Source organism: Callospermophilus lateralis, chromosome 15 (genome assembly GCF_048772815.1).
Source record: "Callospermophilus lateralis isolate mCalLat2 chromosome 15, mCalLat2.hap1, whole genome shotgun sequence".
In the NCBI taxonomy this organism is placed as follows: domain Eukaryota; kingdom Metazoa; phylum Chordata; class Mammalia; order Rodentia; family Sciuridae; genus Callospermophilus; species Callospermophilus lateralis.
The window spans coordinates 88,322,659-88,350,021 of NC_135319.1; the positions used below are offsets into that span (position 1 = coordinate 88,322,659).

Genomic DNA, 27,363 nt, shown 5'->3' on the forward strand with positions numbered 1-27,363 from the left:
TAAGACAAAATTGATGACCCTTTAGCCAAACTAATCAAAAGAAAGAGAAGACCCAAATAAATAAAGTTAGGGGTGAAAAGGGAACCATGGAAATCCAGAGGATCATTAGGGGCTATGGTGAATAATTATGTGGCATTAAGTTGGAAGAAATGGGCACAATTTTAGCTACATATATCCTACCACTGATGAACCAGGAGCATGCAAAGGGCCTAATGGGACACAGCCCGGGGAGTGTGTAGCAGTGACAAAGAGCTCCCAGCAAAGCAAGGCGGGGATGGGCTGGAGTCACAGCTGAGCTTACCAGACTCTTAAAGAACTAACACCAGTGCTCCTCAAACCACCATACAAAGTAGAAGGGGAAGGAACTCCTCTAAAGTCATTGTGGAGCTAATATTACTTTGCTATCAATACATGCCAAGGACACAACAACTGTAGACCAATACTTTTGATGTACAAAAACACAAAGAACACTTGCAAATTGAATTCAGCATCGCATTCAAAAGATCATTCACCATAGTCAAGTTGGTCTCATTCTAGGGAAGGAAGGTGGGTTCAATGTGTGCAAATACATCACATTTAGAACCAAGAATAAAAATCACAAGATTATCTATATAGATGCAGAATAATTCTTCAATAAGATTCAACATCATGATAAAAACCCTGAATAAGCTAGGTATAGAAGGATCACCCCTCAACATAATAAAGGTTATGTATGTCAAAAGCATTTCCAGCATCACAATGAATAGGGAAAACCTGAAAGCATTTCCTCTAAAATCAGGAAGGAGATAAGGGTCTTTTCACTCTCACCACTTCTACTCAATGTAGTATCAGAAACTTTATCCAGAGCTGTCAGGTAAGTAAAAGAAAAGGTAAACAAAAAGGAAAGGGGAGAGTCCAAAGGCCTCTGTGTGCAGATGGTGGGATTCTATATGAGAAAACCTTGGAGTCCACCAAAATTCTCTTAGAGTTTGTAAGCAAATTCAGCAAAGTAGCAGGATACAAAGTCAATACGCAAAATCATCAGCTTTCTTATACATCAACAATGAACTCACAGAGAAAGGAAGCATCAAAACAATCCCCTGCACAATAGCCTCATATATATATATAAACCTACAAAGACACCTAACCAAGGAGGTAAGAGACCTCTACAGTGAAAATTATAAAACACTGAAGAAAGAATTGAAGACACCAGAAGATGCCAAGACATCTCATGGAATGGAATGGGAGAATTAATATTGTAGACCTACAGATTCAATACAATCCTATCAAAATACCAAAGTCATTCTGTATAGAAAAACAGCAAGAACAACCTAAAAGAAATTCCTAAATCTCTATGGAAGCACGAGAGACCCTGAGTCTCCAAAGTCATCCTAAGCAAATGCTGGTGGCAACATAGTGCCCAATTTCAAATTATAGTGAGACACTGTAGCAAAACCAGCATGGTATTAGCATAGAAATAGAGATGTAGACCAATGGAATGGAATAAAGAACCCAGGAACACACCCACGCATCTACAACTCTGGGATTCTCCACAAAGAAGTCAAAAACATGTGAGAGAAAAGACAGCCCCTTCAGTGTTCACCTTAGAAGATTGAAACCAGATTCCTTTCACCCTGTAAGAAAACCAACTGAAAACAGTGATCAAAGACCTAAATGTAAGATCTAAGTCTTTGAAATTATTAGAGGAAAACATAGGAGAAACACTTCATGATACAGGCACAGGCAACAATTTCCTGAACAGGCTCTAATAGCTTAGGAAATAGTAGCAGGAACGGACGAATGAAATTGAGTAAATTAAAAAGTGAATGGTAATCAATAGAATGAGGGGACAACCCACAGAATGGGAGAAAATCTATGCCAGCTATTCATCTGGCAGGATTAATATGCAGAATATATAATTGAACTCAAAAAAATTCAACAACAAAACAGCAATTCAATTAACAAACAGGCAAAAGAGTTTAAAGAGACATTTTTCAAAACAGGTATAAACAGCAATAAATTGTGAATAAAATGCTCCACATCTTCAGCCACAGAGAAATGCATGTCTAGTTACATTGAGATTCTATCTTACCCTAGTCAGAATAGCTATTATCAAGAACACAAAAAGATGAAAAATGCAGAAATAGGAATCCTATACACCATTGCGGGGAATACTAATTAGCAGGGCCACTGTGGAAAATAGTATGGAGGTTCTTCACAAAACAAACGAAACTGCCTTGCCACACAGCTACCCCGCTCCTGGTTATATATCTGAAGGAACCAAACGCAGCACACCACAGGGACACTTCCATGTTCACTGCAGCACTCTTCATGCCAGCCAGGTTCCGGAACTGGCCTAGATGCCCATTAGCAGATGAATGAATAGAGAAAATATGGTGTATCCACACCATGGAGTATTGTTCAGCCATAAGGAGAAGGACGCCATGTCATTTGCAGGAAAATGTTAAACAAAATCAGTCAGACTCAGGCAGACAAGTAGCACATAGTTTCTCTCATATGTGAAACTAAGGAAGGAAGGAATAAAAGGACCCCATGGAAGAAGAAGAGGGCTTATTAGGTAAGGACCAGGGGAAGAGGGAAGAAGAGAGGAGGGGAGATGGATCATACACATGTGTGAAACTGTCACAGGGAAACCCATTGTTTTGTGCAATTGATAAGCACTAATAATTATAATAAAATGACTTTAAAACAGTTGAGTTGAATATCCCATAATACTTATCACCACTAAAATGATCTTTCTCCAGCCCTAGAGCTCAATTGGAAAATGCAACAATAGGGCACATCGGGCTAAGAAGGAGCCACTGCACAAGGGATAGATTTACAAGTAACATTTCTACATTAGACTTCATTAAAGGAAATACTAACAGGCTCGAGCATACAGAGCCAATTCCTTAGCTAGGGATGAAGTCCTGTATGGCCTCCGAGCATGGGCTGCATATCTGTTCAACCAGGCTGCATTCACTAGTTCCAGAGGATGTGCAGTTCCCTTGTCGGCAGGGAGTAGATGATGACTGTCCATTCTTCAGGTTGACCTGAGGACCCAGTTAGGAAGCTGTCTGCCCATTTACTCTAAGGAGTAAATGCCAGTTGCTTGGCTGCTCTGCAGCTGATGGATGGGTGGACTTACCTTCCAGAAGCACCATAAACTACTAACAAACCTTGGGTAATGAACTAAGGCTACAAATCCAGCTCCTTTCCTGTCGCAGAAAACTAGGAGCAGGATATCAGTGTTTATTAAAAAAATGAATGTGCACACTCATAAAATTAAAGGGCTTTAGGGAATAAATAACTCATTACTAAACGATACGAGTTTTGCTGCTAAGAATGACAAAGTATCTAGTCTTGGCAGTAAAGATAATGTCAGCTTTTCATTGCAGCTGGAGGAAAAGTGAGGTAATATTACATAATGTATCATAATATATTTGGATTTATCATAAAATGGAAGATAATTAGGTTGGCTATTCATTCAGGTTTGTTGGGACATCCTCAATTTATGCTGATGGGCCTTTTTAATTATTAATCATCGTCTTAGATGTATTCCTTGCTTTAGAGGAAAAAGGACATGGTCACCATAGCTACAAAAGCCCAAGCAGCTGGATGCTGATAGAAAGCTCTGACTCTGGATCTGGGGATGGCACAGGCTGCCATTTGCTCCTTCTCCCCACTGCCAGGACATGGTCTAAAGAAGCAGAAAACAGGTTGCATGCAAAGGTGGTGCCTGGGCAAGATGCTGGCTTCCTGCCAGTCCTAATGGGACATGATGCCATGGAAGAGTAAGCAGTTTTGGTCGGGAAGATGGCCCTTATTTTTCAGATGTCAGGCGTGGAGAAGAACCTGGGACGGGAAGACCCTGCTGCACATGCTGTGACCTGGTAGAAGGTCATGTCCCCTCTGGTGTCACTTTTCATGCTGCTTTCACAAAGCCTGAACCTGGGCTTTCCTGGGGCAGCCCAGTCCAGCCCCCGGGCTTGTGGCAGGGAGCTGAGAAAGGGCTCCAGGCACTCATGCTGATAAATATTTCTTTATATCTGTTTTCATTTTAAACAAGGAAACCTCACTCCTCTGCCCTCTCAACTCCCAGACACTGAGAAAAGTCCAGGGACACTGTTAGAGAGTTTGGTCCAACACTTTCTGTTCATGTTCTAGCAACAGCGACATATTTCAGATGTTTTAGACATTTGCAAACGGACATTTTAAAATCCTTGACCATCATTCTAAGGCATTCTCAACTCCTGTCAGCCTCCATCTGATAAGAACTAACATGACCTATCACCAGAGATCTCTACAGGAAGACTGGATGTCATCACCAGAAAACACCACACAGGGCCTGCATGGTGTCAGCACATCTCACATATGTGTTCAGCTATCTTTGGCTGAGAGAAAGAGAGAGATACAGACAGACAGACTGGAGGGGGTAAAGAAAAAAAACAAAACTGGGATTATGGGTAAAGAACAGAAGAATAGAAATGTTGTAAGCCATACCAATGTTGGCATTATAGAACTAACCCAAGTTGAGTGGGGAGAGGGTCTTCCATATCCAGTAATATGGCAGGCTGGTTATTGTGACCCATCCTTTCTCTGAAAACCATGCAATTGTTGGACAAGATATATATTTTAATTTTTTTAAAAGCATCAATAGCTACAAGATGGCCAGAGCACACAGTGTTATCAGGTCAAAACCTAAGCAGAATGGCAGCCAGTGGAGGTAAGTGAACATGGAAGCTGGAGGCATCTGCCAAATTGGGGAAACTGAGCTTTGGTTTTGATACCTTTTCACAAGGAGGAATGTGGGAATCAAGGTCAGGACCTTTGAGCAGACACCAAGGGCCTGGTTTATGGGCATCATTGTCTCCTGACCCTTCTCCAATAAAGCTGGGCTCTGCCAGGGGACCTCAGCTTAGGAGTTTCCTAGAAGTAAATGAATCCTACTGTGTATCCCCAGGGACTGCAAGGAGAAGTCCCTTGGTGCTGGGCAGACTATGCGAGGAAAACGAACCCGTAACCCATATCATCCTTGAGGTCTAGAAGCTGAAATTGCATCACGTGGACGGTTCAACAAGCACAGGGTCATTTAAGGTGCTGGCCTGGACAGCTGGCAGGGGCAAACCAACACTCTGTGTAGGGACACCTCACAGATTATATCCTCCTCTCCCACCCCCCACCCCAGGGAGCTCATGGTAAACACTGAGCAGCAGCAGATACCCCAGCAGCACCGTACCCCAAGACTTCAGATTCTGGAATTATTGGAACAAATTTTCTTACTGTGCTTAAAAAAAGACATGCTGGCATATTTCAATTAGGGACAAAGAGAATGAGAAAAAATAAAACTAGAACAAAGATGAGTATGAGCACAACCTGTATGAAGTTAAGGATAAGTTGACCACAAACACAAAATACTATACGTTGCTCACAAATACTTTATATAAAGATATACAAAGGCTCTACAAAACATCAAATTGGGGACACTGATTTATCTGGAGAGGGGCCGACTATCTGTAATCTTTTTTTAGGGACCATTTCATATTATATATCAGATATAAATTTTATATATATTTTATACACACACACAGGCCAATGGTTATTTTTGTAAATAAATTTACAAAATTTTTAGATCATTTTTCTTTTAAATATTATAAAAGCTAGCAAAAAATGATTTCAATTTTTGGACTAAAACAGAAAACAAAAGAAACTAAAAACTATTTTAAAAATATAAAATTCAGTACAAATTAGAACAAGTAAGTACAGGTAAAACTGTAGAGGGAAATTATTAAATTCAAATGCTCAAATGTATTGAGAAATAGCAAAGTATAAATAAAAATAGGATCTAATATAAATTAGATTAGAGAAACAAAATAAGGAAATAGCAAAGATAAAAGCATAAAATACTTAGAAAAATGGTCATTTATCCAAGGTTTATTATGCATGTTTTCTAACGACGTTGGATATTTTAAGGATCATGAAGTCACACAAGGCAGCTGCCCTCATCATCTGGACTCTGTAGAGGGGAGATCATGAATGTGTTGAGGATTTCCAGCTCATCTAGCAAAAATCATTGGGTTCCTACTTTATTTGACACTCTAATATCAACAGCAAATGGATCAAATATTTAAATGTGAAAATGATAATGAAACTAAGAAATTAAAAATATGTTTGACATTTTGGCATGGTCAGGCTTTTCTAAACACGACAATAAGGGCAAAGATGAAAAGGCAATTCATGGAAAAGGAAAAAAAATGGATCTTAAGTCTGTGTAAAGATGCTCTACTTTACATATAGGAAGGAAAAAGTAGATGCCATCTTTTGAAATCTATTGGATTGTCAAAGACAAATCTCTGAACATACTTTTATTGGGTGAAGAGCTGGGGAAGGAAAATTGGTTTTAGAAGGGTTCTGCCCAATACATCAACGTTATAAATGCACATGGCCTTTGTACAGCAATTGAACCTTCAGGAATTTATCCTACAGTCATCTTGGGCAGAAATATGTCTGTTTGAAGTAGTAAATGCTGGGGGCAAATCTATATGGCCATCAGTCGGGGACAGGTTAAATAAGTCATGTTGCATCTCTGCAATGAAACACCTGGCAGCCAGCAGAAAGAATGAGCAACTGAAATAAGTATGTGATATGCTGTCCTCTGATTCAAACAAGGACATAAAGCAAGAACAACGGGAAGCTGATGGTTGCTAAAGTTGGGTAGACAAAATTTCACTGTACTCTTCCCCATTTTAGGTGTTTGAAAATTTCCATAATTGAGAGCGAGAGAGAGAGCGAGAGAGAGAGAGAGAGAGAGAGAGAGAGAGAGAGAGCGAGAGAGAGAGACAGAACGACTTCCACTGTAGTGCAGACCTTTAAAGATAGTTGATGGGTTTGTCATGTGACATGAAACCAAGGAAAGTTCAGTTAAAGTTTCTCAAGTGCAGGGCAGGCAGGGGTAGAGGTTAGCAGAAGTCTAGGACCTTGGGAGACACATTTTAGATTTATAGAAGGATTAGACTCAAATTTCCATTAATCCATGACTCATTGAATCTGATGGGCCTATGTAGAATAGCTGATACTGCAACAAGACCTAGTTTATTTTCACCAGGTAAAATTTACATCAGCGTATTTCCTACAGGTCTAATGTGTACAAGTGGCAGAGCAGGGGTCCAGGTAGCTCAGCATCAGAGGCAGGGGGCCTCATGGGCTCTGGGAAACCTCCCTCCTTATACCGAAACAACACTCTAAACAGCAGAAATGATGGAGGAGTAGAAATGAATCCTGCCATTGCTATTTTGCTGAAATTTCTGATGTAGACACATAGTGCCTACATCTTGAGAAAGGACAAGGGACGGGCAGCCCCAAAGGCAGCACCCTCTATCTGTGACCAGCTTGAGGCTGCCTGAGAGAACAGGGGCTTTGTACAGACTGGCTTTCTCTTATGTATTTCTTCTTATGTCCTCAGGAGAACATATTGAACATATTGATGAATTTCCTTTTCTCATTATGTATCAGCATTTCTGATAAGCAAGGACTTAAATTGTCAGATTTCCAAACTCTACAAATCGCCTGCTGCTCAGGTCAGAGGGTACACATTCCATTCATTCCAGGCTGAATTCTTTGTGTTGAAGAGTAGTTGGGAGTGTGGGCTCAGCCTCAGGCCATTACCTGATGGTCCTAAAGTTATAGTTCAAATTCGTTTGTTCTGCTTATTGACAAAGTGGTTATGATAAGTGCCTGCGACCCACCAGTGACAGCCCCAGTGAGTCACTCATGCCTTTCCTTAATGGGAAGGGGACTGGGACCTCTTTAGACCACTACTGCCCTCCTCCTGGCTGCTGAAGGAAAGCTCAGTTGTTCTGTGGTTGTCTCCTGGAGGAGCCTGTCCTACACTGGCTGGTCTTGTCTTATAAGACAGGGCTTGTTGTGCACCATTCAGACCTGGGTAGCTGTTGATTAGCTGCATATCTATCAAAGCACAGAGCTGGAAATCTCCCCCTACAGAAAACATTGAAGATGCTGCTGGTAGCCACCAGGCAGCTCTTCCCACCCCCCTGGTCTAACAATGTCCTGTTCCAGTTAAGGCAAGCACCACGGGACACTGCGAATACTACAGGTAGAACAAATGAGGAGTGAGAGCAGGCTCTTTCTACAGCCTGAAGGCTAAGGGCACAACTGGAAAAGAGAGGCATTAAAGACAGCTGAGGCCCTGGGGTGGTCTCAAATGGGCCAGCCATGCTGTGGGTTCTGCCTCCCTCCTGCTTCCACAGGCCAGTCTATCACAAATCTGCAGGTGGCTTGGGCCCTGGCTCTCCCACCTCCAGCCACCTTAGGAGATGCGTTCAGAGCCTCATTGCACCTCCTCTATAAAATGGGGCTAATGGGAGTATCTCCTGGGCTCATCCACAGGGTGGGGATATCTCTACCAGCTGGAGAGTTGGTGCTCAGCAGGTGTTTGCGCTTTTGTAACAATTCAAAGCCTAACTTAGAACCTCCCTCCTTATACCAAAACAACACTCTAAACAGCAGAAATGATGGAGGAGTAGAAATGGATCCTGCCATTGCTATTTTGCTGAAATTTCTGATGTAGACACATAGTACCAAAAATTGGGTCAGTAAATATTATCATGGGCCTATCAGACTTTTCAGGAAAAGATTTCAATTCAATGAAATTCAATCTGCAAAAGATGGATTCCGTTGACCTTTTAAATTTTTTTTTTTCTATTGTTCTATCAAGAAGCAGTGGCTATTCTGAGTGGAAAAAAAAATCTTGGTGCTTAGTTCAGCTCTGTATTCCACTGAGGAAAACCACTTCCTAACATTTTCCAGGGAACTGAGGGTTAAGAAAAAAAAAAAAATTTCCCAGAATGAGCATGACCAGGCATCCACAGGGAGAGTTCAAGTGCATTCTGTGAGGCCAGCATTCAGCCAGGGAGTGGGTAGTGCTTGGGAGCGCCTGGGCGTGGGCGTGCTCCCCTCTAAGCTCCCTCCATCCCAGTGACAGCAGGAAGTTGTCTTGATCTGCTGCTTACTTCAGCTTCTCTAGACACAATTTTCTTTGAGCTGAGAAATTTATTTCTTAGATGTGACATTGAGCATGTTTCATGTTCTTTTTTTTCTTTTTGAGCATGTTTTTGAATAAATGGTAAATGGATCAATTAATCCAATGAACTGGAGTAAACTGCATAAGGGTCTCGGTTGGGCATGCCCTGGGAACCCAACAACCCCTGCAGGCCTTGCCCCTGCCCCTTCCCTCTTCTGCTCTAGGAATAAAGTTCTGCGCACTTGTGTCTGGCCGTTCGGAATATGCCCTAAGTGCCCTCGTATTTTTGGCCTTTTGTGGGTCACACTTATTTTTCATTTGAAATTTAGCAATTTGAGTCCATCTCTTGTGGGACAGTGGGACACTTGGTCTGTGCCCAAGCTGTCCTGAGTGGCCTGTGTCCCTCTGCTGCCTGCCACCTCCCATCCTCCAGCCGCTCCCTCCTCTCCTAGCAGCTCCAGGCTGACTCAGCAGGATGCTGTCCTCTCCCTGCACAGGGAACCTTCCCTGCCTCACACTAGCCTCAGACTTGTGGAAGGCTTAGGAGGTGGAGAGAGTCAGTAGATAGAGGAAGAAACTGAGAACACTATAGATGGCCCTGGCTGCCCAGTGTTTCCGGGGCTTCTTCCTTTTTGGCTTTCAGAGAATTCCCAGGTCCAAAAGCCTAGTCGGTGGACTTCACACGGGTGTCTGAAATCACGGGGCTGATGCTCTCTCCCTGTCGTGCCTCAGTGTGTGCCCTGGCCCCCACCCTCCCAGGACCACCTTTTAGGATTCTGCTTAAGACATGTTCTTGGTACAGTCTTGTGTATTCTCCACTTCATGCCTATAAATCTTTTTAAGAATTCTATAGTAAAATTGACTTTTTCAGTCTTATAACGTAAGTCTCTCGTAAGCCCTCTCAGATTCGTCCTCAACTTCTCAGCCCCTTCTGCAACTTCTTATTTTAACGTCCTCTTCTTTCCTTTCTAGAGCCCAACATGAACTCTGCCCAGCCTCAGAAGGTGCAGGGAACCACCCCCCTGCTTCCAAAGGGGCTTGACACATGCAAATGTGCACTGGCTTGTCTTAGCCCCCACTCCAGGGCATGTTCCTGGAGAGCAGCAAACCTCACACACAAGTCAAGGCCAACTCAACAGGAGGCACAGAGATGTTCTGTTGTGCTCTCTGCCCCCTGCTTGGGGGGTCAGATGCCCCCCCCCCCCCCACCTCTTATTCTTTTCCTTGTGGACCATTCTTTTCTGCAGCCTGCACTTGACCATTCACGCTTGGCTGGGGTTCTGGAGAAATTGTTAGCAGCCAGCCAGCAGTGATAGGAATACACTGAATTTATTTTCCTCTCGAATAGCTGATGGGGATAAAAAAGAAATTAAAGTCTGCCTCCTTTATCAAGACTGGGGAGGGTGGTGGTGGCTGGGATGAGAAGTTTTAATTCCAAGCACTGTTTTACCGTGCAATAAATGGTACTTTGGAAAGGTACCTTCACAGACAAAAGAGAACGACTTGATTCAACTGTCCTTGAATTTTAAAACCAAACAACATTTTAGAGAAGATGAAATGTTTTCTACTAAGAACTAGCTTACCTTTTAGATGTGAACTTGATCAATATAGTGTGAGTAATGGTGTTCTCTTTCCTCTGGGAATGATTATGTGATGAATTGGGACAAACCAAGCAGAATTAGTTGTGTGGCTGTAGGTCAGAGCACAGGGAATTCTAAAATGCAAAGCATCAGTGGATTCGGTCTGTGCTGCCAAACAAGAGCCACCTCCACACACTCCCCACACCTACGTGGAGTTACTCCGGGTCTACGTGTGATGGGGAAGAGCCACGTCCTCACTCTGTGTCACATGTCTTGGAAGTTTCCAGACAAACACCAACCTGGAGTGAATAGGTGGATTTTTCAGTGAGTAATGGCTGAAGGATCACAAAGGCAGGGCTTTTCCAAAGCCTGCTTGAAAGGGAATCTTGAAGACTTCACTTCTGTGGGCATGCACAGCTGGTGGGAGAAAGACTTCCCTGGGGACTGCCACCCACAGGTTGTGTGATCAGGGAGAAGTGGCTTCCCTGATCACACGACGTGGGTGGCAGTCCCTGTTTGGCACATGCACAGGTGGGCTACTTGAAGGCAGGAATAAAAAGCCCCAAATAAGGGAATCCGTGGGGCTCCGTGGACACCGGGAGAGCATGTGCGGAATGCAGATCGCTGCGGTTGACTGCTTCATCGGGTCCTCAAATAAGTCCATGGGCCAGGAAGTGGAAGAGGGGCCACTGCCTTGCACCCACTTAACCCTGGCAGGTTAGCAAGACACATGGAAAAGCAGAACCCTGGACAGCCAAGCAAGTCAGCAGGAGAGACTGCATGCGGGCCCTCCCGGCTGTCGAGATGGGAGAGGCCTCCGCAAGCATGGAAGGAATGGGAGGGTTCACAAGGAGCCATTAATACGTGGAATATTCAAAACTGGAGCTCTTCTGTGCCACGTGCAAAATAGAATTACAACAAATTACATGACCTATTAAGAAAGAAACTCATACATCAGGGAGCAAACTCTACCTCTCAATAGAAGCAAAAAAAAAAAAAAAAAAAAAAGTCAAAGGATAGTAACAGAAAATGCACAGAGCAGATCCCTGAGAGTGGGTGTGGAAGCTGGTCTAGCTTGTGACAGCGGATTCCCTGCTCCTGTGCAGTGATGTCACATTAATAGCTTGCAATTGACTTTGCGGGGGTGGGGGTTATATGAAAGAGAAACCTGCTATATGTCAGTATGTCAGGTTTTTTTTTTTTTTTTTTTGTACTGGGGATTGAACTCAGGAGTGCTTTACCGCTGAGCTACATCTCCAGCCTTTTTATTTATTTTTTAATTTTGAGACAGGGTAGTGCTAGGTTTTTGATGGTCTCACTAATTTGCTGAGGCTGGCCTTGAACTTGAGATCTTCCTGCCTCATCCTCCTGAGTCACTGGATTACAGATGTGCACCACTGTGCCCAGCACTGTATCTTATCATTATTTTTTTATTTTCTTAAGCACCAGTTTACCAGCACACCATTGGCTACTAGACATACATGAAGTGGTTTGAATACCAGTAACCAAAGAAACACAAAAAGAATCGAGGTCTAGACAAGATGGAATAAGAATAGTCCACCCTGTTCTTCTGGACAGAATTCACAAGGCAGCTAACGGAAGACTCTGAAAGCTGAGAAAGAAAGTAGACTGGCCAGTGGCCCCAGGACTAAAGGAACTACCCGGTGGTGAGTCCCTGAGAGTGTGCCGGTGTCCTCATCAAGATACGTAACGGAAAAACACACATGAGCACACACAACCTGGAAATAACTAAGAAACACCAAGAAACCTGCCCTCTGAAGCGAAAAGTGTGATGGGTGGGAAAAGACCTTCTCTGAGAACATGAGGGTATATTAACACCAGATAAAGTAGGTTTTAGAACAAACACAACCAAAGAGGGGCAATTCATAATGACAAAAGGGACCTTACTGTTTTCCAAGAAGACCCAACAGTCCTAATCATGTGTACCCAAACCAGGAGAACGTCAGCACACTTGAAGCAAAAACTGATGTACTGAAATCAGGTACACTCATTTCAGTACCTGATTGGACAACTACACAGGATGGAAACGGAGTGGTGTGTGTATCTGTCAGCCTGGAAAGGCTTTGAAAGGCCGATATTTGGTACTAGCAAAATCCCTGTTAGGAAGATAAAATTAATGTGGGAACATAAACATATATAACAGTTCTGAAAAATATTAAACTATGAGGCTTTAAATGACCAGACCTTTTCCCCAATATTTCACTTTTAAGACTCTCCTAAGGGAATAAAGAAGTCCAAAATTTTATGTACCTAGACTTTCATAAGAGAGCTGCTCATAAGAGCAAAAAAAAAATATCCAAATATGCCTACTAATGGCAAGTCCTTAAAAAACCTTATTTTGGGTTCTGGGAATGAACCCTGGGGTGCTCTAACAGTGAGTTATATTCTTTTTATTATTTATTATTATTATTTTTTAATTTGAGGGTCTTGCTAAATTGCTGAGACTGGCCTTGAACTTAAGAATCCTCCTGCCTCAGCTTCCTGATTCACTGGGTTTACAGGTGTGTGCTACCACGCCAAGCTTCAGAAACTATTCTATAGTCCAAAAGAATGCTATTGCTAAAATAACATTTTGTAGGATTAATGATGCCATGATAATTGGGAATGATTTTAAGGCAAAAATGCAGGAGATAGATAAAGCTGGTATAGAGCATAGAACTTATTTTAAAAACAGTATATACAAATTACTAGAAGAAAAATAACAAAAGCAATAAAAAATTACCAATGGTCTCTGTGTTTTTCATTTGTTATGTTTTCCCCTTCTCAAGTGTCCTATCGTGAAATGCCACATTCATACTCAAAACAAACCAGTACTTTCAAAACCAGCAAAAAAATGAGAATATATGCACAAAATAGCCAACCTACATCTAGAACAGAAAGACTCAATAGGTGATGAAATTCTTGTATTTAATTTTGAAGATAAAAAAATATAAGAAAGTGTGACCTTTATTATTCTTAGAGTGACCATCTGCCTTGGATTGCTGTCTCTGTTTTATCGTCTAGGCTACTTAGTAGTAGTGCCCTCTGCCAGTCTCAAAAGTGTCATGGGTTAAACGACAAGTTGCAGGAATACTTTACCTATTCTGAATATTTTAAAACATTACTCCTAGTAAATTAAAATACACTGTACCCTGACTATCTTCTAGGCACTATGTCAAACGTTTCATGCCAATCATCTCATTTAACCGTCTGAATAGCTCCATTTTATAGAGGTGACAAGAGGTGGGGCAGTGTGCCCAAGTTCCCATAGCGGCAAGCAGCAAAGTCTGGATCTGCACTGCATCCCCCACATCAGCGGTGTCGCTTACCTGGGTCTGCCTGAGCACCGGGTTGGCCGGCAGGGGTCTGGCGGGGCCACTGGGTGCCCGAGGGGCCTGCTGGAGGGGCGGAAGCACTCGCCGCGGTGACTGTGACTGAGGGACAGCCAGGGTGTTGAGGGGTCTGCTGATGTCCACATTCTGCCCCTGTGGCGATCTCCTGTCCTGCCCAGTCAGAGCAAAGAGCCATGAGGCAGAGGGTTCAAGGATATCAGTGATTCCGAAGGGGACGTAGCCAGCTCCTCTGCTGCAGCTGCAGGTGGGGATCCAGGGCACCCCGAGAAGTAGTGCCTTGAGTGACCTACTTCAAATCCCGACGGTCCACACCCACCGTGCCCATCTGCAGTGGAGGAATCGATGTTTTATTCAGATTCTTAAAAACTGTTTTAATTACTATATGAGGGCAGACCCCTGGGCAAGTGCGAGAGGGAGACCCTGGACCCTGCCTCTGTGGGAGAAGAGAAGGAGGCAGAAGAGGGGCAGCCTGGCCTGACGAGGCTCAAGGCACCCAAGAAACAGAAAACCAGCCTGGAGGGAGGCCCGGCCCCAGGAAGCCGCGTTAGGGGCTGCTCTGGACCCTTGGCCCAGGTTCCCCGACCAGGCCCAGTGCCTTGTACTGCAGGCCCCACCCTTCCCTCCCAATTCCTGGCTCCCTTCTCTCTTTTAAGAAATGGCTTTCTTGAGGGCAGTGCTATGCGCTTGGGCACACAGTTGACGTGCAGACTTGGTAGTTGCTGACCCAAGTGTACACCCATGAAGCCTCAGGACAGCACAGTAATGGACCAGTCACCCCAGGGGTACCCTTGTCATTCTCGCCTCCCCCACCTCCACCTCCTGCTCCCTGGCCACTGCTGAGCTGTGCTCCGTCCCCGTGAGACAGCCTGCATTTCCCAGAGTTACATATGCATGTAAACGGGGTCTTTTGTTTGGTCCTTCACTCAGAATTATTGAGACTCATCCACAATATTGTGGACATCAGTGGTTGAGTCCTTCTAAATACCAAGTAGAGTTCTGCTCTGTAAATATATCACAGCTTGTTCATCATTTTCCCTGTTGATAGGCACTTTCAAGTTTGGGGCTCTTTGAAGCAGAGCTGTGCTTTTGGGTGTCCTAGAGCAAGCCATTCTTGCTCACGACCCCAGGTTTGAAATGAACGAGGAATGAGGAACCCCAATGAAACCCCACTCTCTACTTTCTGGATCAAGGGAGAGCGAGATAAAACAGTTTATTGCCTGCTGAATACGAGATGATGATTTTTTTTTTTCAATCATTTCTCATTTCTTGACATCAGTCTTGTCCCTGTTGTATTTTGAATTCTTTCATTGGATGAGTTCAACATTCAAGAATTCTTACAGATACATCAGAACCACTGGTGGGAGGGCTGGGGTTGTGGCTCAGAGGTATAGCACTTGCCTCACATGTGTGAAGCACTGGGACCGATCCTCAGCACCACATAAAAATAAATAAATAAAATAAAAATACTGTGTTTGTCTACAACTAAAAAAAGATTAAAAAAAACACTTGGTAGAAAAAACAACAAGTGTGAGAATGAACTCGGGTAATGATTCACGGGGAAGCAGGAGACGAAGCGACAGGAGGGACCAGGAGGTGCTCTGGCCTCAGGATCTCTCTCTTTGAAGGAAGGGGGCAGACTGGCTTCCCCAGCTCTGGGCTTGAGCAGAAGGGGCCCAGCTGGGGCTGAGTGAGGCTCACAGAATATTCCAGGAGTCACAGCAGCCATAGAAGCTCCCCCAAACCCAGATGGTGGCCTCTGGAAACAGCAGGTAGGTCCCGGTGACAGGAGCCAGCTTGGGCCAGCCTGTGACTAGAGGGGTCAGGACTTATGGTACCCCACACACCACGTCACATCTCCGCAGGGTCCAGGAGGGCTTCCACAGAGGCTCTGTGGGCCTCCTTCCAGGCCCCCCAGCCGGCCAGCCCCCATTGACCCGAGTGTGCTGGCTGTTTCCGGAAGCAGCTAGGATCCCCTCCCGAATCCATCTTGTATTGCAAGCTGCATGTCTATGAGCCCAGTGAGTCCCCGTGTTCGTCCAACACTCACCTTTGGTGTGTTGGAGTGCGGTGGCCTGCTTGATGGGCCTTTCCCAAGGTGGGCGCGGTGAGCCTGGGCAGGCTGGGAGCGGCTGGGTGGCCGGGAGGGTCGCACGCACCTGCAAGGCAATCCGACTTGCTAGCCAAAGCCATCTCTTTTCTCCTTGGTGTTTATAGTGACACTCAGAATATCACTCGCTTATTTCAACTTACTGTGGCAAACTTGCAAAGGAAGAATTATCTAGTGCTTTTATCAGATTTAAAAAAAAATATTGACCTTCTTTCCCCCAGAGCCACCCTTCTGTCAAATTAGTTCTTGCTCCCCGTAGACACAGCTATGGGGCAGCCGGGGGGTGTTTGGAAAGAAGCTGAGCCATAGCAATGATGGCTTTGAGTGTGCTGGGACCCCAAGCCCCCCCCCTGCAGGGTCCCCAGGTGGTGCAGAGCTTACGAACACCAGGGTGGAGGAAACACCCGCACCCTGCACCGGCTCCCTGCGCAGCCGCACGGCGAGCAGCCAGGAGGTCAGACACTGCTCCCGGTCGTCCTGTGCAGAAAGCCTGGCCCTCTCTTTTCTAAGGACCACCCGGGAGAAGCGGCTGGCCCTGCGTCCCTTCAACCATCACCTCGCCCCCGAGGACCTTGCTAGCCATAGCCACAGTACGAGGCCCAGTACCTCAGCTTCTCGAAGGTGGTTTTTTTGTTCGTAAACAGCAGTCGTATCAAGGTCCTCCTTTTGAGATAAACCCCAAACCCAGCAGCGAGAAGACACAGCACGGTCACCAGAGTCCCTATGGTCAAGCCTCGGTTATCTGAAACACAACACATTGGGCTCCAGAGGGCGACAGTCAGAGTGAAATGTGGGAGGTATCAAATGGTGACATTTACGGCAGAACAGACTTTGAAGGGACAGACGGAATGGAGGTGAGCAATCCCTGAGTGACGGACCGATAAATTAGCTTTACTCCAAAGGTCATGGTTGAGGTTCAACCCACGCAGCCGTTGTTCATTTGTGATGCGTGCTGAATAGGAACGTGGGGGGGTCTGTGGGACAGGGCAGGGCCACGTGGCCTCCCACGCAGGGCAGTGGAACAGAGAAGGGTAGAACCACAGAAGGTAATGGGACCTGCCACTCGAGTCCCAGCAGTCGGAAGTCCCAGGCTGTGATGGCTGTGGCCTGGTCACCCAGCTGCCTTCCCAGGCTGCTTCTCCCAGGGCTCAGTGTTGCAGGCTGCTTTATCTTTTCTTGTATTATTTTTAGAATGAGACTTCTTATTTCTGAACATCTCAAATTAGTGAAAAGAGAAAAAGAAAAATCATAGCTTAAATGAAACGCCCTGGGTTTTATTTGGCCATATTAGGGACTTAGAAATGCAGCTTTTTGTTGGAGACCCTCTTTCTCTGAGAGCGGGCTGTTTATTTTCTCTACGGAGACATCACCTTATGTATGTAGGTCAAGGGCGGGAAGGGAGGGAGCACTGAACCCAGGTTGGTCTTTGACGGCAGCTGTAGTCGGAAGCCTTCTGGAGACACCGAAAATGTGCAGACTTAGAGATTTACTCCCAGTTTTCCCTGGACCGGGAATGCCTTGAGGGCAGGCATCACGATTCATTTGTGTGTGTTTACTGCCAGCAAAGATCTGGGTGTGCTTCACATAGTAGGTGCACAACAGGCTGCTGGTGATGACCAGGAAGGTGATTTCGGTCACCAGCCTTGCTGCCTTCCACACTCAGCTGGCTGTGGGTCTGAGCACAGCAGCCCCCTCTGCCTGACATCCTGGCAGTGCTGCGAGTCCATGCCCCCGTCTGTGCCCTGCCGTGCTGGCCTCCCCTCTCCCTCACTGCTGCCACTCTCACCCCTGCCTGCCCCAGCCAGACTCTGGGCCTCTGCACAGCCCGTTCTTCCTGCCCCCTGCAGATCTCTAAAGACACACGGCTCCCCCCTGTTCCTGAGCCTCTGGGATTGCTCCCCTCTGATAATGCCCTCACCTTCCCATTAGGCTTGCCTTGTGGCACCTGCCTAACCCTCCCTAAGGCCTGCAGAGTGGCTGGCAGGGGGCAGGACTTGCTGAACAGTGACTGAGCCCAGGCCAGTGAGCAGTGGGGACACAGTTGCTCAGACCTGCTCCCTTGGGAACGTGTTTGAGGTGAGGTGCTAAAAGTGCACCTTCCTTTACAAGATGACAGCAGAGGGGTGGTGGGGTGGGGTCAGCTCTGCAGGGATCTCACTTTTACATTCTAAGTAGGGGCAAGGGAGAGTGGGAGTCTCGTGGGTTGGACTTTTTGGAAACCCTAAGACCTGAGTACACTGGTCACGCACGTTCACGCCCAGAGACAGAGAGTGCAGAGATGCACTGCCTTCTCCAGCTCCTCTGACCACCACCAGTTTTACTTGATCAAAGACAGTATGGGTGGCAGCATCCTTGATGGACTACAAAATAAACCTTGCTATTTTTTATTTTTTAAATAAAAAATGCTTGCTGTCCTGCTAAGGTACTAAGTTGCAACAAGAGGCCGATTGTCATCGAGGCCCAGAGGTCACTGAGGAAAGGGGATGCCAGGCTTGGCCCTGCTCACTCCCACTGCAATGGAGGCTCCATCGGGACAAGACCCTCTGGTCCTTTCTCTACTCGCCCAGGGCCCAGGGCCCAGGGCCCGAGGTGGACTGGAGCTCTTGTAGGAGCAGTGCCGAGTCTTTAGGGGAAGGGGAGGCACTCTTTGCCCTTCCTCTGCTGCTTCTGCAGATGTGCCTGGGACACTGGCCTCCCCTCTGGGCCTGTGTGCTCTGCCGGCCCTGCGGAGTCCTGTTGTGTCTGTTGTCATGGAAACGATGGCAAAGCCACAGTTTCAATGCTGCCATTCACAGCAGGGTTTGGGGACACGTGACCTCCCCTCTGGTAGCATTGGTCACGGTCTAAGCATCATGGGGGGTGCAGGGTCGTGTCCAGAGGGCCAGGCAGCCTGCTCTGTCCATGCTACCTCTGGCTCCTCAGCTGCATGCTTTCTGGTGGTTGGCCTCTTTTTTCCCAGCTTCTTTCATTTTAAAAGGGACATCCTTCCGATTTGTCCCTAACTCGCCCCCAAAACCCAGAGAAAACAGCACCATTTTGAAATTGCCTGAGGAGCCTCTAGGGGGACAGACAGACTTGGATCTCAATCTTAGCTGGGTGACGTGGGGCAAGTTGCTTCAACTCTCTGAGCCTCAGGTCCTGGATCTAATAGTAATCTCTGCTTCAGAGTTGTTCGAGGAGCAGGTGACATCCAGCGTGTGAAGGGCTTGGCCCGGCACCTGGACACACCTGCTGTATGTGTACAGCTGCTGCTGTTCCTGCTGCTGCCTCCATTAGGAGAAGGCTTCTTTCTGGTCAGGAGTTTAAAAGGCATAAACTTCACACCTTGTGCCCCAGTGCACAGAGGCTGGCCCTCTCAGAGCCTTCAGATCTGCAGATGAAGCTCAGACCACTTGGCAGTTCACTGTGGACACTGCCTTAGCTGAGCAAAGTGTCACAGGCCAGGGAACCTGCAAACCCAGCCACTCGTCAGAGCAGGGAGCCAGGAGCCTTGGATGGTCAGGTGAGAACGCAGGTGCGCTGGGAACTGGGAGAGGCCCAGGCTGTGCAGAGCCACTCCTGTACCCACACTGACTGCCCGTGGGCTGTCACTTCCCCTGGGACACAGGGACCTCACTGACCTGCTTGCCGGATGGGGCCGCTGTCAGTGCTTCCTCCAAAGCCGAACTTGTCGCAGAACGGAGGCGCCCAGTGGGCCTCGCAGTGGCAGTTCTTCCTGTTGTTGCACACCTTTGGGGGCAGGGGACAGCGTTAGGGTGCCCTCTCTAGCGGGGGGCCATGCTATATGCTTGAGCCCTAGTTGAGCACCACACAAAAACAAGGGGACTGTGGCCGGCTCCCCCTGGCACCCGCCCAGCTAGACGCTAGATGTCACTGTGAGATCCAGCCCCAAATAGCACAGGTGAGGCCAGCCCTGAGGCTGGGAGTGCTGCACCATCCGCCCATCATCTGCCATCCAGAGGATGATGGGGTTAGGAAGCCTTCCCAGCTCCCTCTCCCCTGCCTCTTCTTGCTCTCCCCATCTTTCTTCAATTTGGGACACCGTCACTATCAGGCTGTGATGAGAAACCCTCCAGAGTAAGGAGGGGCCTGCTCAGGGCCCTGGAACCAGACCGCTGGGGCCTCCGAGACCCAACAACCTCCTGGCATGGTCCTCCTCCTCCAGGCAGGAGGCTCGGGAGGCCAGGTGCTCTGGTCCCCTCAGGCTGGAGCCCTGAGGCAGCCCTGCAGCTGGGCCCCCTTTTCCTGATGAAGGCTCTTCTCACTCTGGTAGGACTCACCATTGTTGGTTATATAACTTAGTGAACTGGTGCATGAACCAGTGGAATGTGACCCTGAAGGCCAGAGGACCTTGTTTCTAGGGTGATTTGGGAACACTGGAGAAAGGCCAGTCACTAAAAAGCATCTGACAACTTCGGAGTGCAAGGGACAATACAGAGTGGCCGGGGAAGCTGGGACAAGAAGCACTGAGCACTCAGGTGCCTGTGGAGTGTCCAAGTTTCCCTCCACTTGAGGAAACAGACTGTACATTGCAGGTGCTGAACGGCTGCGTGGTTTAGTCACAGAGGTGAAAGAGCAACCATCAGTAAACCATGAAGTCCCTGCATCAAAATATGGGATCCAAACACATACCAATTGATTTTAAGGCAAAATAAAATGTTTGGAGTGTGTGTCTCACGGGAGGGTCCTCTGCTTTAACTGACTTTGATGAATTCAACAGAGGTAGTCACTCTTTTGATGAAATCACCCCCAACTGCTTCAAATATGAAGCCTGGCGGTCGAGATTGCCTGTGATGGTTTGGGAGACAGCTATGAAGCTAGAAGCGGGATTAATAGCCAGGGCGTGGCTTGTGCTGTCTTGACTATTCCTGGAAGGTGCAGCTGCTAAGGAACCACCCGGAGATTCACGTGCTGCCCTGAAGTCCCCTGCGGCAGCATGCGGACCCCTCCCATCTTGCAGCTTGTGGCAGGGAAATCACAGCCCTGACACCCTGCTTGGTGGGGCTAGCAGTGAGCCTGTCTCATCAGGGAGGGACTGTAGCCAGGCCCTTGGCACTAAGTCATGGCCAACTGGTCCAGAAAATGTGGGCCTTTCCTCTCCAGAGTGTGGATGAGGTGCCAGGGACATCAGAAAGGGAGGCTTCAGTCCTCCCTGCTCGCTGCTGATCAGTCAGGTGACTGTGCACACATCATTCCCCCCACGTACGTCTAGATCTGTCAGTAAACCGATGGGGCTGGACTAGCTCGCCTCTTATGGCCCATCAAGAGAGATCTATTATCCAGGGAAGACACAGCGATCCCGAGTTAGGCTGTGCATCAGCTAAATGCTGCAGCCACCAACCCAAGAGGTGCGGCAGGTGTGATCCATCATGGCTGTGACTTGGCCTGAGCTTAGGGAGATCCTCACATGCCACATCGGAATCACTGGCAAGTGTCTGGAGATTTTAAAAATAGATGTCAGAACATGATCTCTGTAGAAAAGGTTTCAGGAAACCAAATGAACCACTGGCATGGCCAATCAAGATTAATATGATTCCACTGGAAATGACTGAGCCCATCAGGAAAAATAAATCTCATTTTGGACTGTTCTCTTCTCCCTTAAAGCTTCTGTGAAGTAGAACACAGCCTGTTGAGTCAGGGACCTGTCATGAGGGGCTTCAGAGCACATGGTCACGATGGTGGACCGCCTTGGCTTTAATCCCTTCCTGAAAAAGTTTGGTTCAGACACATATTTGGAATGATGGGGGCAAGACGGACAGCTCTGTTTGAAATGCTAATGTGAGGCACTTCACACGCAAGGTGAGCTTTAAAATGACTTTGAAGATGACAAAATTCTCAAAATCACAGAACGCTAATTTAAAAGATAATGACCACTCAATCTGATTTTCTCTGTGAAATGAAGATGACATTTCTTGTGCGATGTAAAGGTCAAAGAAAATTAACGTCGTTAGAAGAAAATATGGAGAAGACGCTGGCTGCTCTATTTTTAAAAAGCTGTGGGTTGCAAGAGTCTTTGCGAAGAGTGACTTCCTGCTTAGCTGGGGGGTTGGTCTCGGATAGGGTAGGGCAGCCTACTTACCCCCCGGCCGTGGCATCGCATTGCACAGTCCTGAACACCAAAGACGCTGGTGTTCTGACACCGCCGGTTGAGGCAGATCTGCAGGAAGAAAACACAGCAAGCACCTCAGAACTTCTGCTCCCCTCCATGTGGCTACACACTAAAAGAAAAGGCTGAGGAAGCTTGGAGAAGACTCCCCTGTCAGGTACCTGGGGGCAGTAATTGGTGCATTTGCCGCATGGACAGGCTCCCGCGGTCTAAGTCCAACCTCAGCTCTTGACAAGACCAAGTTCAATGACTTGAATTCAATACTCCTGAATGCTCTTATGCTTTATGGGGTTTAAAATGGCTTTAGTGCATCCTGAAACTGTATCTGATTTTCTCATGACTTTTGTTTAGAGATGACAATGAAACCTACATATTAGAGCACTTTTTCTCCATTGAACAACACAGGAGAGGGCGAGACGGGTTAGTCCTGACCCTGGGGTCTGAAGACTCCAAGAATCCAGGGTCCAAGAGTCTTCAAAGAGAGATGTCTAAACAGGGGAACATTTTCAAAATTCCAACTGACAAAGAGCATCATTGTGACACAAACCATCGACAGAAATGTCTGGCAGAGGGAACCAGGCTCCGCTGTGTTTATCAAGCATGGCAGAGGCAGGAATTCGCCAAATGACACTGGACGGGTTGAGAGACACAGTGTCATCTAAGGTATGTGACCGGCTCCCGACTCCAGGGATCAGGTCCTTTCTCCTCACAAGATGAACGGTGGTTTCAAAGATGAAGGGATGCAGAAGCTTTTTAATTAGGTAGAACCTTCCTATGGGAAGATTCCTATTTGACCCAACAGCTCACCTAAGAGCAAGGGCCGACCCGTGCAGGACTGAGGGATGGGTGGACCCTGGCCAAGCAGACTGTCCCATTCCAGTGATAAAAATATCGTCCCAGGTGGCAGAGGACACAGGTACTCCTGGTCAGAATTGCAGTGGTAGATGCTGCTGGCCTCCTGATCCCAGAGGCAAGGCCAACGATGCCCCCAAGGTAAGCAGAGTCCTTGGACTTTTAGTGTCCTGGCACTCCTACCTCTGGCTGCTAGACAGGTTTAAACTCTGGTGTCACTGTAACGTCAAGGCCAACGTGGCTAAGGAGGCAGGCAGGACACACAGCTCGTCTCCTGTACCACCCTATCTCAAGGAAACAGCCTGTGGCCACGGGAAGGCGGGCTGGGGGGCCAGGCTGCAGGCCATTCCTGCCTTCCAGCTTCTCAAGGGAAGCAGTCCACATCGGTCCTTTCTTTCTTGCGACCTCCACACTAGTGAGGGATTCCAAATCGTGCTGAAAATGTGCCTAAAAAAAGCATTTGGGAGTTGATTCATCTTTTCCCTAGAACATCTGATTAACTTCCTATCATTTAGTCTGATGAGAAAAATTTGGTAAGAAAATAAAAATAAAAAATCAGTGGGCCAGAACATGAAAACCTCAATTTTTTTTTTCCACTAAAAAATTGAGTTTATGGGCTGGGGATGTGGCTCAAGCGGTAGCGCGCTCGCCTGGCATGCGTGCGGCCCGGGTTCGATCCTCAGCACCACATTCAAACAAAGATGTTGTGTCCGCCGATAACTAAAAAGTAAATATTAAAATTCTTTCTCTCTCTCCCCCCCCACTCTCTCTTAAAAAAAAAAAAATTGATTCTATTTCTATACCTTAAAATACTTCTGGTTACCTTTCCCTGTGGTTTGCCAGGACCCCCTCTGGTTCTCAGCTGCCTCCCTCTCCCCCTCCTAGTCTTCTATGAGGACTCTGAACATACATCCGACTTCCCATCCTGTCCAGGTGAGAAAAGTCTCCCAGAATCCTGTGCCAAAAACCAAACCACATTTCCCAGAACAATATACTACCCTACCGTATTTCTTTCCAGAATTATTTCTTGGCTCTAAACCCTCATGACATCCAGGGTGTAGAAATGACTTACTGACACTAAAGGGTCAAAGAGACAAGCTGGATTTCCCCAAATCTGTACCTCAATGGTCAGGTTGGGATCTTGGATTGACTGACTTTTTGTTGTAGGTGCAAAGAACGGGATTCCAGAGACCACATTCTGAGAAGCGGATTTAGGGAAACAGGCCAACTTCACACCCTGTTCTTAAATGGGCCGTCTTTCAATGGGCCCAGTCCCAGACTTACATTCATGATGCAAGTGAGAATTTGGGTCTTACTTTTCCATCTGCACACTTTGTCCCCGCAAGCACAAGCCCTGGGTCTGGCATGTCATCACCCAAGTACACGTGGGTCCCCCGGCACAAAATCCGGCCTCCTTCCTGCAGTGGGATATTTGTTTCTATGGAAACAGCATTGGTACCAATGACTGGTCGGCTGGCACCTCCTTGACACTGGATCTTTCCACATTTAGCATCTCTGGAAGAGTAAGAAGAGAAAGCCCCAAAGAAGAGCAGTTAGGAACCACCCCTAAGCCACGTGGGAAGGCACAGCGACGACCTCACCAGGATGCACGGATTCCTTACCTCACGTCGCATTTGGCAAAGGAGCTCTTGGAGTCCTTGCCACAGTTGCCGTAGGGATCACCTGCAGAGTTGACCCTCTCAAAGCAGATCCCGGGGGCGGGTTTAGCACCTGGAATAGAAGCACAACAGCACCTTCATCTCCAGCAAGTGTTTGTGGGTTTCTTGGAACAGCCCGGGGCTTGGGGTGAAGGGGAGACGGGTTCTGTGTTCACAGGAATGGTGCCCAGCACCTTGGCTGACTCCTTGGGAGCTGGCCGGTGGAAGGCTGGAGGTCAACAGCGGGCACCCACTCGGCTCAGCTCCCAACAAAGCCCAGGTTTCATGGCGTCTGTTCTTGAGGCCTGCTGTCCAGGGCCCAGGGCACGTGCAGCCTCCCAGGGGATGCGGCCTGGCTGTGCAGCCAGATTGGATCCAGAGCAGGAGGGAGTTGGTGGCTGGCTGCAGAGACGGGGAAGACTGCACTCTTTAGCAACATCCCACACAATTCCGGTGAGAAAATGCAAGCTGGGGCGGGCTCCAAAGAGTCACAATGACTAACGCGGGGAGTGATGAGAGAAGGAGAACAAATGAGCAAAGCAGCAATTTTGTACAATACTTTCAGTCCCAGAAAGCTTCCTATAGGAGCAAGCACTGGCTCAATTAGTGCCTATTCTTTGCAAGGCAGAGAATGTTCTGGGAGGCCACAGAGTCATAAACCCTGGTAGTCATTGTGCACAGCATGACAGGGCCCCGCAGAGAGGGTCATGGCAGCTGGAGAGCTCAGGAAGTGGCCATTTTTAGCTCATCTTCTTAGCCAGGGAAGGAGATAGCATGTAATTGGAGACCGCAGTGCCGACACTTTGGAGAGCTCTCGACTCCTGTGCACAGTGGCATGTGTTGAGAACTTCAAGGGACGCAGGAAAAGACAGCACATCTTCTCTCCCACACTGGCCTCCTCTTTGGGCACCTCCCCTTGCATCACTTCCAACTGCCAGGAAGCCAACTTCCCAGAGCCCACCTCTGGCCCTTACCCTTCTCTGCTCCCAACTCCGGGATGTTCCATTGGCCTTCCAAGGTGACAGCAGAGTTTAGATTCTGACTGGACCATGGGCAAGGCCTCCTCCCTAATCACACCTGTGGTTCTTTAATGTCTGCCCGTTTCCTCCTCCTTGGCTGCTGCCACACACAATTGTCCCACAAAACAAAAGAGCTCAACACCACCTGCCCTTGCCCCAGAAGGGGTATGCAGCTGCCCAGTCAGTCCTGGACCGTGGCACTGGGCTCTCCAGTCCTCGCCTCTTACTTTCCCATTCTTGAAATTTTAAAAGCCATTTTAGAGAGGCCTCCCCAAACTCTTTTTGTGGGGTGGGAGGTGCTGGGGATTGAAGCCAGGGATACCCTACCACTGACCCCGTCCCCAGCCCCTTTTGATTTGAATATTTACCAGCACTTTCTGCCTTCCAGACACCAGGGCCACGGAGTGACCCAATTGCACAATACTGCCTGCTTAAAAACTGCAACAAGAAAGAGAAAACAGGGTGATGAATATGTTCCTCTGAAGTCGAGTGGCCGGTGCCATGAAGGGGAGTAAAGTGGGAGAGAGGGTCTGGCCAGGAAAAACCTCCTGACGAGGAGGCTCTGAGCCGAATCCCACCACTGAGTCCCACAGGGAGGGTCTCATTCTACACATGGACGAAAAGCCTGGGGCATGGGGGTAGAAGGTGCAGCCTGACTTCATGGGGCCGTCAGGGCAGGACTGTCCAAGGTGAGGCTGGGCCCTTCCCTCCAGGGACTGGTCTTGGAGGCCTCCCGCTGTGGGCCCCACCCTGGGTCTCAGGGATAGAGAGCAGAACAAACCCAGCCCCGTAGCCCATGGGAAGCCAGATTCCATGATATGGGACACATGGTGCCATTGCCACCTGCCAAAGGGCTGATAAAATGGGGTAGGAAATAGCCAGTCCTTCTTTCCCACTTCCTAAGACCATGATAAGGAAGGCCAGGAGCTCCTGGTGGACACAGGGCTCCTGGGACCAGGGGCGAGTTGGTTCCCCTCTGCCGTCAACTCCATGCTGTCCTGATGTTCTTGTGGGTCCTGTCCCTCTTACAATTTCTCTCCTGGGAATCATAAAAACTATGGGGGCTCTCTGAAGATTGTGAGCAGATGCCTTGGGAAACAAGGGGGAAGAGGCTTCGGGGAGCCCTGGAGTTGGGGCACACGCTCTGCACAGTGGCATCTGTTGAAAACCGTGAGGAGATCATCAACTGTAGTCAATCTCAGGGACTTGCCCACACCCATCTCTTCCTGGCTCCTTTCTGTGAATGAGGCTCCTTGTGGCTCCCAAGGGCTCACAGCATGGGCCTCCAGAACCTTGTCTTACTGAGTAGGCACCAAATGTCATTTTAAAAAAGATACCAGGAGACCCTCAGTAGACACCCGAGTAGATGGCTTTGTATTCCACTGAGAACAAAGGTCATCTTTCCCGTGGTTATTCTCCTCATCTTAGCAAACATTTTAAGTGAATGCCACATCTCTGGTCATCAGCCTGCCATTGGTGGGCACCCACTGGTAGTAATTGTGCTGGGAATGACACGCAGTATCTTCAGTCCTTGAAGCCACCCTGTAAAGGTCCCCTTACCCTCATTTCACAGATTTTAACACCAACGCTCAGAGTTTAACTTGCTGAAGATCACTACAGATATGGCAAAGGTGGGCTTGACTCATGGATATACAGCCCAAAGCATGGT

At 47.5% G+C, this 27,363-nt stretch overlaps 1 protein-coding gene across 1 annotated transcript in view; it reads right to left on the reverse strand.

Moving 5' to 3' along the window:
* The window catches only part of Adam12 (ADAM metallopeptidase domain 12), a 312,364-nt gene that overhangs the window by 12,522 nt on the left and 272,479 nt on the right, over positions 1-27,363 (reverse strand). Inside the window, exons 15-21 of the mRNA XM_077105443.1 lie at positions 24,640-24,748; positions 24,334-24,532; positions 22,139-22,216; positions 19,680-19,788; positions 16,666-16,801; positions 16,000-16,108; positions 13,929-14,102 (exon numbers count right to left, since the gene is read on the reverse strand). Of these exons, the coding sequence (XP_076961558.1) occupies positions 13,929-14,102; positions 16,000-16,108; positions 16,666-16,801; positions 19,680-19,788; positions 22,139-22,216; positions 24,334-24,532; positions 24,640-24,748 (914 nt within the window). The remainder of the gene's footprint in view (positions 1-13,928; positions 14,103-15,999; positions 16,109-16,665; positions 16,802-19,679; positions 19,789-22,138; positions 22,217-24,333; positions 24,533-24,639; positions 24,749-27,363) is intronic.